Consider the following 11,298-nt stretch of genomic DNA (forward strand, 5'->3'; position numbering starts at 1 on the left):
CGCCGTCTGTGTGTGTTCATTTTTACTTTGTTTTGTGTAATGGTAGTTGATAGTCATTCTGCTGCCAATATTGTAGCAAGCTGGTAATGGTAACGGCAGCTTGATGGTTGCGCCTAGTTGAATTAATATAAATACAGTATTAAATGCAAGTATTGGCATTTCATCAGTGTTACGCAGAGTGAGGCCTCCAATCTAAAGGTGTGTTATTGATTTCCAGGGTCTTGCTGCAGTGAAAAATTGTAAGATTTGATTTAAATAGGGTCGAAATTTGTTAATGCGATATGCACATTGAAAACAACCGAAAAGCTAATTGTAGTGTATATCTAGGATATGTTCATAAAGGCCATTTGTTTTTTTCATTCAACATGGCATTCATGACATTTGAAATGTCATTTCAATATTAAAAGCACAGAAACCACTTAATGTGACAAAGCACTGCTTTGAGACCATTTTAATTGTGTAGTATGAGCATGACAAATGTTGGAGCAAGGTGGGTAACAGAAAAACCCTCTGCTCTGTAACATGTATTTTAGGAGGTGCTGTTGGTTATTTTGAAGATCTGATTACTAAACTGCATATTACATGTTGCCCCTACTGCCTTCCATAACACTACTCCAAGAACTGGATTACACAGTACCATTGTGCTGTAATAAAAGGAAAAGGGCAGTTCAGAGCTAGGGTCTCTTCAGCTTGTGTTTGTGAAGCAGCTTTCCAGTAGTTTTATCACTTAAGGCTTAATACTTTTATATACTGTAATGGACAATGCTATTCGTGAGTTTCAGTTCAGCTCTCAAAAATGTTGGATAAAAAGTTAAAATGAGCTGGTATGACAAATACATTTTGTGGCCCATGCCCTAAAATTTTACTGTATTTCATATCCTATCTAACCTTTTTTGCAAGGTTGACTGTACTTTATGACCTCAGAAAAACTGTCCATATATTTCACCATCTCTCCCCTAGTTGACACTGGAATCTACAGTTCAGCTGTTTCCACATTTTAAAATCTGTGGATGCAAATGATTAAATATAGATATCTGGTGTGATTTCAGCCAAACCTTTATGAAATGATGACAGTAGAAATGACATTTTAGCAAAGTAGGTTTTCAGACAGGTTAGTCCAGCATATGGGTGGGAATGGGCACAAGGCTGTTAGTGCATCACTCTGATACATCTTAATGGCAAGGTGGCAAATTGTTTTATTTCTCAAAAATGTACACATTATATAAAATCCCCATAAGTCATATAAAGGCAGTTCCATTTAGTATGTTTAGCTATTTTCACCATCAACACGTTACATTCACAATACAAAACAAATACACCAATATACAGCTAGCTAAAAACAGTAAAACGAGATAAAACTATATTTTCAATGTTGTACCTCACTAAACATTAAAAAACCTTCCCTGTGAATAATAGTGGTAGTTATTGAAATATGAGGAATGGGAGTCAATTGGTCTCACCCAGCAATATTCAAACTAAGCCAGGTCAGCTTTGATTATATAAATTGTTTCTCTGTCATTTTTTGATGTAGCTAACTCCACATATGTTACAAATAAGTCTGGAATTGACGCACCCTCAAACGTACAAGGTGATTTCCATTGTATGAACAGTCTTTGTCAATGTCTATGTTCTCCATAGACAAGCATTCTTTCGCCATTTTCCTTTTTGGCAATGTCACAAATGACACAATTTCCATCACTCATATCGTTTATGTCATTCTCGGAAGCATTCTTGGTTGACTCATCAGCACCAGCTATACTCTGATAAAACTATATAATCTGTCAAAACTTTGAGTTTAACTGTTTGGAAATACTGACCTGGAAACAGTTCAATTGATTGGCTCACACCCTGCATGTGATCAATGCGAGCCAATCAAAATCAAACATACAAATGTTTATCGAAGACAAATGATCATCCATGATAATGTGTTCCCTCACTGGCCACCTGTACCACCCTTCTGGTTACATCAGTCATAAATAACAAAAAATTAGATTTTTTTTAAACCAACAAAAGTTAAGATTCAGTGGATTTGTGACATCACTATAACGTGAAGCAGGAGCATAGTAGTGACAGCTTTAAAAAGGTTCAAACATATGATGCTATTGAATCAAAATCCAAACCATTCTCAGCAAATACACTGCAGAGATACCTGTACACGAGAAGTCTTACTGTATTGCACTGATGCTAAAGACTTATGCACAAAGTGAAATTTGCTCTCAGCAGAAATAAAAAAAACAAACAAAAACACAACATACATACATATTTATCACTTATGTATTGGAATTGTCCAGGAACTGGGAGTGCGTCCTGAAGCCAACAGTCAAAACTGCAAATGGCACTTTAATCGTTTTGTAGCAAAAGGCAAGATCAAGAGGGAATCCCTTAGTTAGCCATTCTATGTATTCCACTTGAAAATAATACTTTAAGGCATCATTCCTCAAATGGCTTTCTATATGAAAAATAACCAAGGTCACATTCCATTCACAGAAAAAGACATGAGAGATGATGTACATGTGGTATGAACTGTACACCTTTATGGTGGAAGTTCAAAATTTGGTCTAACATCTGGCTGTTGGGTTGAGAGCATTGATATTTTCTTGGGCCACTGAATGCTGCCCATTTCTCTGTTAAATATAAGTCTAGAATAACATGCCTTGGTAGAGCCTTCAAAGTCTACCCAGAGAGTAAACAGCTGGGCCTGAATGCAATGGCTGAGGTGGAATCTACCTTAATGTCAATACCAAATGGCTCAGCAGAGGTCTTAAGCAGGATGATTTTTCACCTGATGGCTTCAATAAAAACAAGGCTCAGCAGGTCCACCACAGCTGGTGGAAGCAATGCACCAGCTCCACCACAAAAACATGAGGGAAGGAGAAAAAAATCAAGACATGTCAGAGCCTCTGGTTCCAACTAGCAGTGCGGCAGTTTGTTGCAGGGTACAAACAGCCACCTCCTGACATCCACAAGCATGTACTGCAGTCTCTAAAGGATTTGCAACTTTGAGTATTTCTTGAAGTTAAGGGTCTTTTATGAGTTGCTTTTCTTTTGAATATATTACTTGTGAAAACTGAAGTATTTGAAATGGCCTATTAGCACCTTAGGAATTTTCTTAAACACAAAAAATCTACTAAAATCAGAAATTACAACACTGGTGTACTTAACTGTAAAAATCTAATGAATGAGCATCTAGAGGAAGTAAATAAGGGACATTTTATCTGGTTTGACAGTGGAATCAACAGTATCCAATTCTGTAACTTCCAATTCTGTAACTTACACAAAACGGCCTCATATTTAGCATCACCTCAACAGCATCTACACCTTTGTGATTGACGTAATGTCAAGTTTCGCTGGAATGTCTCTTCTGGTTTTGTCCATCTCTATCACTCGCTGCGGTCCTTGGGCTCTCTGTACTTCCACTGGATGTAGTCAAAGATGTCTTTCTCACTATCAACCAGGAGAGGCTCACCTGCCATACCTATGAGGAGAGACGCAAGTTTAATATCACCATTTTAGTCAGTACACTGTGCCTCTGTAAACATAAAAAACAACCAAGCAGTACATTTACGGAGGACACAAACATGGAAGCCTGCTGTTTAGACTTTGCTTTTGAGACTTGAAAGGGACTACTATTTCGAAGGAGATCAATGCTGCAACTGCAGACCTATGTTTAGGAATGGCTCACCAGTGACCCCCAGTGGACGAATAGTGTACTCATTCAGAGTGAAGCCCATCTCCAGCGCGTGAGCTCGCATATTCTTGTTGAAGATGTCACTTCCAGTGAAATACAGCACACCACAGTAATACTGATCCTTGGGGATTAACCTAAGGGACACAGAATACGAGAGTCAGTGGAAGAAAGAGGCACAAAGCAAGGAGAGCAGGAAAAAGGCAGGGCAAACAAGGCATGTCAAGTGAGAATTTAGCACAGTACAGTGTCTGTGCAAACAGAATGAGGAATGTTAATAAATAACTTATTATTAGGAGAGCTTTTCCCCAATATCACATGGTGGCCTATAATATTTAACACACCTTTGCCTTTATCATGAGCAAACATACATGGTTGATTAATGTCAAACATATTAGCATGTGATCGGACAGACCACCAGCCAGTCCTGAAGGCAGCGTACCTGATGTCAATACGCCGATGAGGGTATTCCTCCTCTTCATCACCACAGTCTAGCTGACATACTCCCTGCCATGCAAAGGACAAAGAACCTTATTATTTGAAAGACTTATTTACCTTATAGCCATACCAGACTGTAATTACTAGACCCAGTAATCACACATTGGTCTCAGAAAGTATCCAGTTATGTCAGGTTGTGATATCAAAACTTAAGCTGTTGTATATTGAAAACAACAATAAAGAACTACCCTTTGTATCCTCAAGTTTAACAAGATGCCATCAAAGTTGCTGATATAGGTAGTGTTTCTCAAATTTCTCAAGCTAGTGGTTCTCACCATGAACTTAGTGTCTCCTTTGGACAGAGTGTCAGTGATGAAGTTCAGTGACTCCAAGTGCTCCACCACAGCATGCAGAAGTCTGGGCTATTGAAGGATGAAAAGGGGGAGAAAGTAGACTTTTTCAGCTGATGTTTACTGTCCAAATCACATTAAAAAGCAGACAAGAAGAAAACAATATTTTTAACCTTTCACCAAGGGTTAATGACCCTTTGAACATTTTAAACAGTTTAAATCCAGCACTCCATCCCCTCATCAGAGTATCTCATTTTTGTTCATATGATTACCTGTTTTTCAGACTGGGAGGTGAAGTTTGGATGGGTCAGTAAGATATCAATATCCCCACTGGATTCAGCTCCTGGTAGAGAGAAAGCAAGCATAGGACTAAATGCACTAAATAAACCATGAGAAAATGGGACGGTCCCTCTGTTGCTATGGTGAGAGGCAAGTATACTTGCAGCTTCAGTGAAACAATTACTGTGGCAATCTAAAGTAAACACACAGAAAAATAGGACCGGGACAATAACTGTGATGATACACTACCAAAAACAATATGTCGGGGACCGTGACTAACAAGCCAGTGAGACAATGGGACTAAATATGTGATAACTAGAAGACTGTCATTTCTCACCCCTCCTGTAGCTGCCACAGATGGTCCCAATATATTCAGGGTCTAATTCCTCCAGTTCAGCAAGGATCAGTTTCTGTTGGAACAGATCAAAAAATTACAACTCTGAGCCAGGTAAAATTACATGACAGTGATATTTTAATTCATCTCACTGCCATGATAAGTTCAGAACACAGCTGACCAAGGCCATTGGAAACAAAGTTATGAGCAAACAGGAAGTCAGAAAAGTTGCTGAACTGAATCACATAAAGACCAGGGTTGAGGAGCCCTCAAATACTGTCATATGAATCGGTTCAGCAAGACTTTTGTGCTGTTCACATACTCCGACACTCCTGGCCTTTGGACCCAAACTCTGTGTGAATGGTGCTGAGAGAATTTGTTACACTGTGCGAGATTACTAAAAGAGGGGTTCATTCTCCTTTTTCCACAACATTTTTAAATGATCTGTGAACTGCAGTTTACATTGGGTTGAAATTGTTACATTGTTGTAAAATTTGATGATCTAAGCAATTCAATTCAGAGAACCAGTTTGACCAAAGACAATTTTGATTTTGTCTTCATTCCTTAACATTTAACTGAGCTTGTTATCTTTTGTCACGGCACCATACTATATGTTGACAATCACTTATGACAAGCACTCCAAGACAAAAACACAAAATTGACATTACTCACTTCCATTTTCTCCATCTCAGCACGGGGGATCCTTTTCTCAAAGTCCTCAAAGTATCTGCATGAGTAGACACATCATTGTTATCTACTGTGATTTAAACAGTAACCTACACATTTTAATCAGTTCATTTTAATCAAAGTGGTTCACAGAAAAAAACACACTCACTTGAGTCCTATCTGCTGATGGTGATTGAGTTTGTGTTCAACCTTCTTCAAATCTATAAGAAAAACAAGGGAGCAGAAAAGCTGAGCATGGCTGAACCCAGTCTGATGGGGAGGTTTACTTGGGGTGGACATGATCCATGCGTGTATTCAGGTTAGATCTGCAGCGTAATCTTCATATGCAGTATTTAATGACTCTGCTACTCTTGTTTCATACAACACATTTTAAACGTGATAATGTTTTAAAATGACATTCACTTATTATGCACCTGCTTTGCTCCTACTGGTGGTTAGCATGTAAACTGACAAAATTAACCCTCCAGACCAATGGCATTAGGAAAGGGATAATATAGGAAAATAACAAGAAACAATACACAATTCATAAATGTTAATTTTATATCAATCCAGAGTAATATAATTTACTTAAGGTATCCACTCTTTTGAAAGCACATACTGACAGCCCACCAAAACTGATGTCATTAAAATTGCAAACTAGACCTGAAAACCAGAAGACAGATAACAGTAAATGTGTGCAAGTAATGTGAAAACAAACCCTCCAGTGTCTTCACCCCTTCCTCTACAAACTTTCGCGCTGCTGCTGGCCTACAGACAGACAGACAGACAGACAGACAGACAGAGAGAGAGAGAGAGAGAGAGAAAGAGAGAGAAATTGGGGGATGTGGGGAGGGACAAGGGGAGTGAGAGGGAGAAAATAAAATATGTTATGAAGGTTAATCTGTCAGTCTGTGCAAAATATTTTCAAAATAATCCCAGAGAAAGCAACAGACAGAGGCAACAGAGAACACTGATGAAAGGAGACAGCACACAGAGAGAGAGAGAGAGAGAGAGAGAGAGTCGTAGAGATATAGAAGAGCAGAGACAGATAGGACAAAAAGCAAGAAGCAGACAGACAGTAAAAGCATCAGACAGTGACTGTGCCACAAATATAGACGGACGCACCCAATGCCTGTGACTCTGGTAAGGAAGTTGATAGAGGAGCTGGTATCATCATTTCGAATCTGAACAGAGAATTAAAAGAGATCACTTTCAATAGAAAACATTCTGATGTAACGCAGTCTTCCCTTCAAAACACACTTTCTACATCGAAATAAACCCAAATTTCTCAGTAAAGGATAATTTTCTTGGATTTTGTTGAAAAAGCTGTGAAAGATAATACATCAATTTACCTTCTCCAGTTTCCTCAGTTTTCCTGTGGTTAGGAACTCATCAATCTTCTCTGCAATCTTAGCTCCAACTCCATCCTGTCAGCAGAAAAATATAGAAAATAAACTAGGGAGGTATAATACAGCACATACTGAAAATACTAACATACACAGTCAAAGGCAACTTTGAAGAGACATGATGTGCGATAAAAGCAATGACTGAAGAGTGTCTGTCAATGTATGGCTGCAACAGCCATTCAGTATATACCTAGATAAAAATATCTTTCTTGGAACGCAATGTGACAGAATTTAACTATCGTGTCAGAAAGTCTCACCAGTTTCTTGGCCTCAGCACCACTTTTGATCTTGTCTGGGTATTTGGCAATGACAGAGGCTGCTTTCCTATGAGACAAAAGAAGCAGTACATTTCTAAGCTACCACCAGACACAGAACAAATGATCAAATGACAATATTCTTCTGACTGTCTTAAATGTATACTATAAAGGCAACATTGTTTTGAAGCCGTTTCTGTCACTGCTGTGTAAATGCAGCTCCAGGTGCAGCATCTTACCTGTAGGCATTGTACTTATGGATTGCCCTGTTCACATTTCTCTCGTAATTGGCCAACTCTGAAAACAAAGAAAGCAAAGAGAGGGGACACAAGTATTGTTAGAATGCATCTGCTATTTTTCCATTTGCACTTCTCAGGCTCCAACGGTAAAATTTTGGACAAATGGTGTAATGCAGGTATGCTGGTTTTTGTTTCAGCCTATTATCTCTATACACCAGCAAGTTCATTCCTTTATTGGGCTATAGTAAAACAATGGATAAACGTACTGCCCTTAGCTGTCATTCATTATGCTATCAAATAGGTCTCAACAAGAAAATGTTTCGGCTAGTTAAATAATTAAGAACATGATGTTGACACGACAGCATGAAACAGGGCGGTACCAGGGGTTTGTGCACCCCTGGTACGGTGACCAGACGTCAGGGTTTTACCAATACAGTCCCGGAGTGTCCCAGTGTCCTGACCAACATTAAATGTCCCGGTTTTCACGTCAGTTAAATAATGTTTATATTTTTCCGAAAAGAAGTACATCATAAAAAAAGCCTTGTTATCACGTCAACGCAATGCTGTTAATTTGTGCTGTATTGTAGTCTTCAAATTGCTGCATGGTTGGTACACTAAGTTGTGCCGAAATGGCTAAATGCCGATAGTAGCGTTTTAAGGGGTGTGAAGCTGAAAATGCACGACTTATTTTCAGATTTTTCGGGTTTTAAAAATTGGTCTCCCTGACCCCCTAGTGTCACGGACCATACGCCGGATGTTAGCTACCTTTGTCCCAGAACCTAGGTACAACTTTTCCTGTAACGGTGCACAAAATGTTTTTGAGAGTACGAGTCATCAAATTAAGTAGCTAACATGAAATCTCTGACCAGCGTTGTTATAAACTAGAATAACTTAAAGTACAAAAGACAAAATTTAAAAATAAGCGAAGAACATTAAGACCGGGGTTAATGGCTGCCAAACAAACCATTCAATAGTATCCTCCAGTTGGAGGTTTAAATACATGACGGTTGAGGCTGGCAAATAAAGAATATTTTGGAACAGCTCAGATTTTGTACGGTAACGCTAACCATCGCTGTACAACAGGGCACACTGGAGAGCAAACAAGACACACGGTGAAATTCATTCGCTATTTCCAAGATTTTACTGGTTAGTACGTTAGCATGATCTGAAACTAGACTCTGGCCACGCTAGCAGACTGAGCCACCGTTAGCAATCTAGAGTTAAAAAGCAAAATGAAGTAAAATACTAAAGTAAAATTACAAAGACAATCGGCTGACTAGCTTACGGTAGCTAATACCCGGACAATTGTGTTTTGTAGATAGTAGCTGGCAACATGCACACAATAGTTGTCTAAATGGCTAATGATAGCTAACATTAGCTAGCTACTGTTTCACTGCATACCTATGAGAAAGTCTGTGATCCCTTCGTTTAACGTTTCTTGTGGGGCTTTCCTTTTACTCATCACTGTGCGCGCTTTGCTAAGCCCAGTATAAATACAAATAACTGTACTTTATTTAAGACACACTACTGTATGTAGACACACAAAACAGGAGGTATGGTCAAACAGTAAATCATCAGCCAACCGAACAAAAAGATCAGTATTGTACTGTAGGGCGGGGCGTGCGTAAGGAACGCCTGTACGTAAAATATGACGTCGGATTTCGAGTTTAAAGGACGGTAACCGTTTTGGGAAGAGTTCAGGTTGGTATGTTTAATTCACTTGTTTAATTCACTGAAAGTACAGTATTGGCAAATGTAATAAGCATTATAAAATGAAAGAACAAAGTTTACTATCGTATTGATTTTCAAGAGAAGTAGCCAAGACAAGGGCATACCCGACAAAGGAGCTGTCTTTGTGAAGCGTTTTCAGTTCTTTTTAATGATATCAGAACTTCAGATTACTGCATATTAAAACGAAGCTTCAACACAAGAGACAAAAGGAGAGTAGTTTTCTAGATTTGTTCATATCAGAGGGCGCACCAATATTCCTTTATAAAAAGAGTAACACTGAGAACATCACCCACATATTTACAATAAAAGAAAATACTAGGTTACATACTACACATGCACACATATATAGTAAATATGCCAGATAATACTGAAAACTCATGGAATAGTGTTGGTGGTACCTACAAGTATGTAAAGGCTCCAACCAGGAATAAATGTGGTAACCTAATTAGGCCCTTCCATATGAACTATGTAAATGCTTAATATGCAAATCAGCATTATGCTTTTATAAGCACTACATAAATGTTCATAAACACTTATGCCAAGTAGCATAGACTGTCCCATAGGTTCTGCTGCTATATGTCAAAATCCATATCCTAAGTGACATTGCCATGGTTTGAGATTTGATACTTGGTAAAGCCATTTTTGACATGGATGACGGTACAAGATAGCACATGACAGCTTGTTTAAGCTGGTAATAATATTAGTACTTACATAGTGCATATGAAGGTCATGTATGTAGCTGCTATGTAAGACACTTCATATTGTTAATAGAAAGGTGAATATATGTAGTGCAGCTTACAAAAATACACTGGCAAACAATAAAAAACAGTACATTTATAAAAGTGTAAGAGACTTCAGGTGAATATACTCTTTAATCAATCTGTTTTATCATCACAAATAAGAAGTCAAACACTTAATACATTTTGAAAACTTTATGATTACATTTCTTAATATCCATGTCTGAGAATTTTATTTGTACACCTATAATATGTGGAAGTTCTATGATTTCACATTTTATTTTAAATCAAGATATATATACATGTAGTATTTCATGTCAGTACAAAAGGCATACTTGAACAAAAAACACCTTCATCCTGAGATTGAGGATTGGACTCTTATCTCAACTTCTCCCTTTGTTGCTCTTTATGAGTTTGCTCAGCCCAGTTAAGTTTAAACGGTATTATCTAAATTTAATATGACACATCAAAGTGTTGGTGTCTGGATCCAACACTAATACTAGTTAAACACATTATTATTCTGAACACATTATTATTTTCAATCCCCTGGACATAATTCCCATCGAGATTCAACAGGATATAAACAAGAACTGTCTAGGTAAAACAAAGTCCCACCATTTCTTTTTTTTTTTGTTTTGGTAATCTAAGCTGCAGAAGTCAGACCTGCCCCCCCAACCCCTCCACAGAGTAGCTTTCTTATCTGTGGAGTAGTTGTGCGAGGTGATGTTACTGAAACTTTTTGTATTGGTCAACATAATTTTGTTCAAGGTTCCAAATCGCTTAGCTGGGCCAGGTTGGGCCACATTGAGTACTCAGTCAAAGCCCACTTGTTATTGCCCTTGTGGAACACTATGAATACTCTTTAGTACAGCAAAACAGACCACACAAGGTATACACATCAATCCCTCTTTTTTCCAAAAGTACTGAAGACAGAGATTCCTCAGATCATAGCCCATCGCCAAGATTCAGCTAATCACAGCTAAAGTATTTGTTCAATTCCAGGCATTTAAAATTGATGAATATACTGTGTGATATTGACAGTCCTCATTCCAAAGATGTCACTTAGCAGTTGAGCTCAAATGTTGATAGAATTTTGACTCAGATCCTGCCAATCTACAATGGAACAGTATAATACATGTATAACAAAAGCCTTATTACACTTGTTACGTAACAGGGAGG

At 38.2% G+C, this 11,298-nt stretch overlaps 1 protein-coding gene across 1 annotated transcript; it reads right to left on the minus strand.

Moving 5' to 3' along the window:
- Window positions 1-2,513: 2,513 nt before the first annotated feature.
- On the minus strand, window positions 2,514-9,244 carry polb (polymerase (DNA directed), beta). Its single transcript, XM_036527123.1, has 14 exons — window positions 9,053-9,244; window positions 7,652-7,709; window positions 7,416-7,482; window positions 7,105-7,179; window positions 6,878-6,936; window positions 6,471-6,520; window positions 5,922-5,973; window positions 5,759-5,813; window positions 5,090-5,162; window positions 4,746-4,816; window positions 4,459-4,545; window positions 4,128-4,192; window positions 3,683-3,822; window positions 2,514-3,475 (listed from the first exon to the last, which is right to left on the minus strand). Exons 1-14 carry the CDS (start codon window positions 9,111-9,113, stop codon window positions 3,381-3,383), a joined length of 1,008 nt encoding a protein of 335 aa, XP_036383016.1. The 5' UTR covers window positions 9,114-9,244; the 3' UTR covers window positions 2,514-3,380.
- Window positions 9,245-11,298: the final 2,054 nt, after the last annotated feature.

The sequence above is a fragment of the Megalops cyprinoides genome, chromosome 4, assembly GCF_013368585.1.
Source record: "Megalops cyprinoides isolate fMegCyp1 chromosome 4, fMegCyp1.pri, whole genome shotgun sequence".
Taxonomy (NCBI): domain Eukaryota; kingdom Metazoa; phylum Chordata; class Actinopteri; order Elopiformes; family Megalopidae; genus Megalops; species Megalops cyprinoides.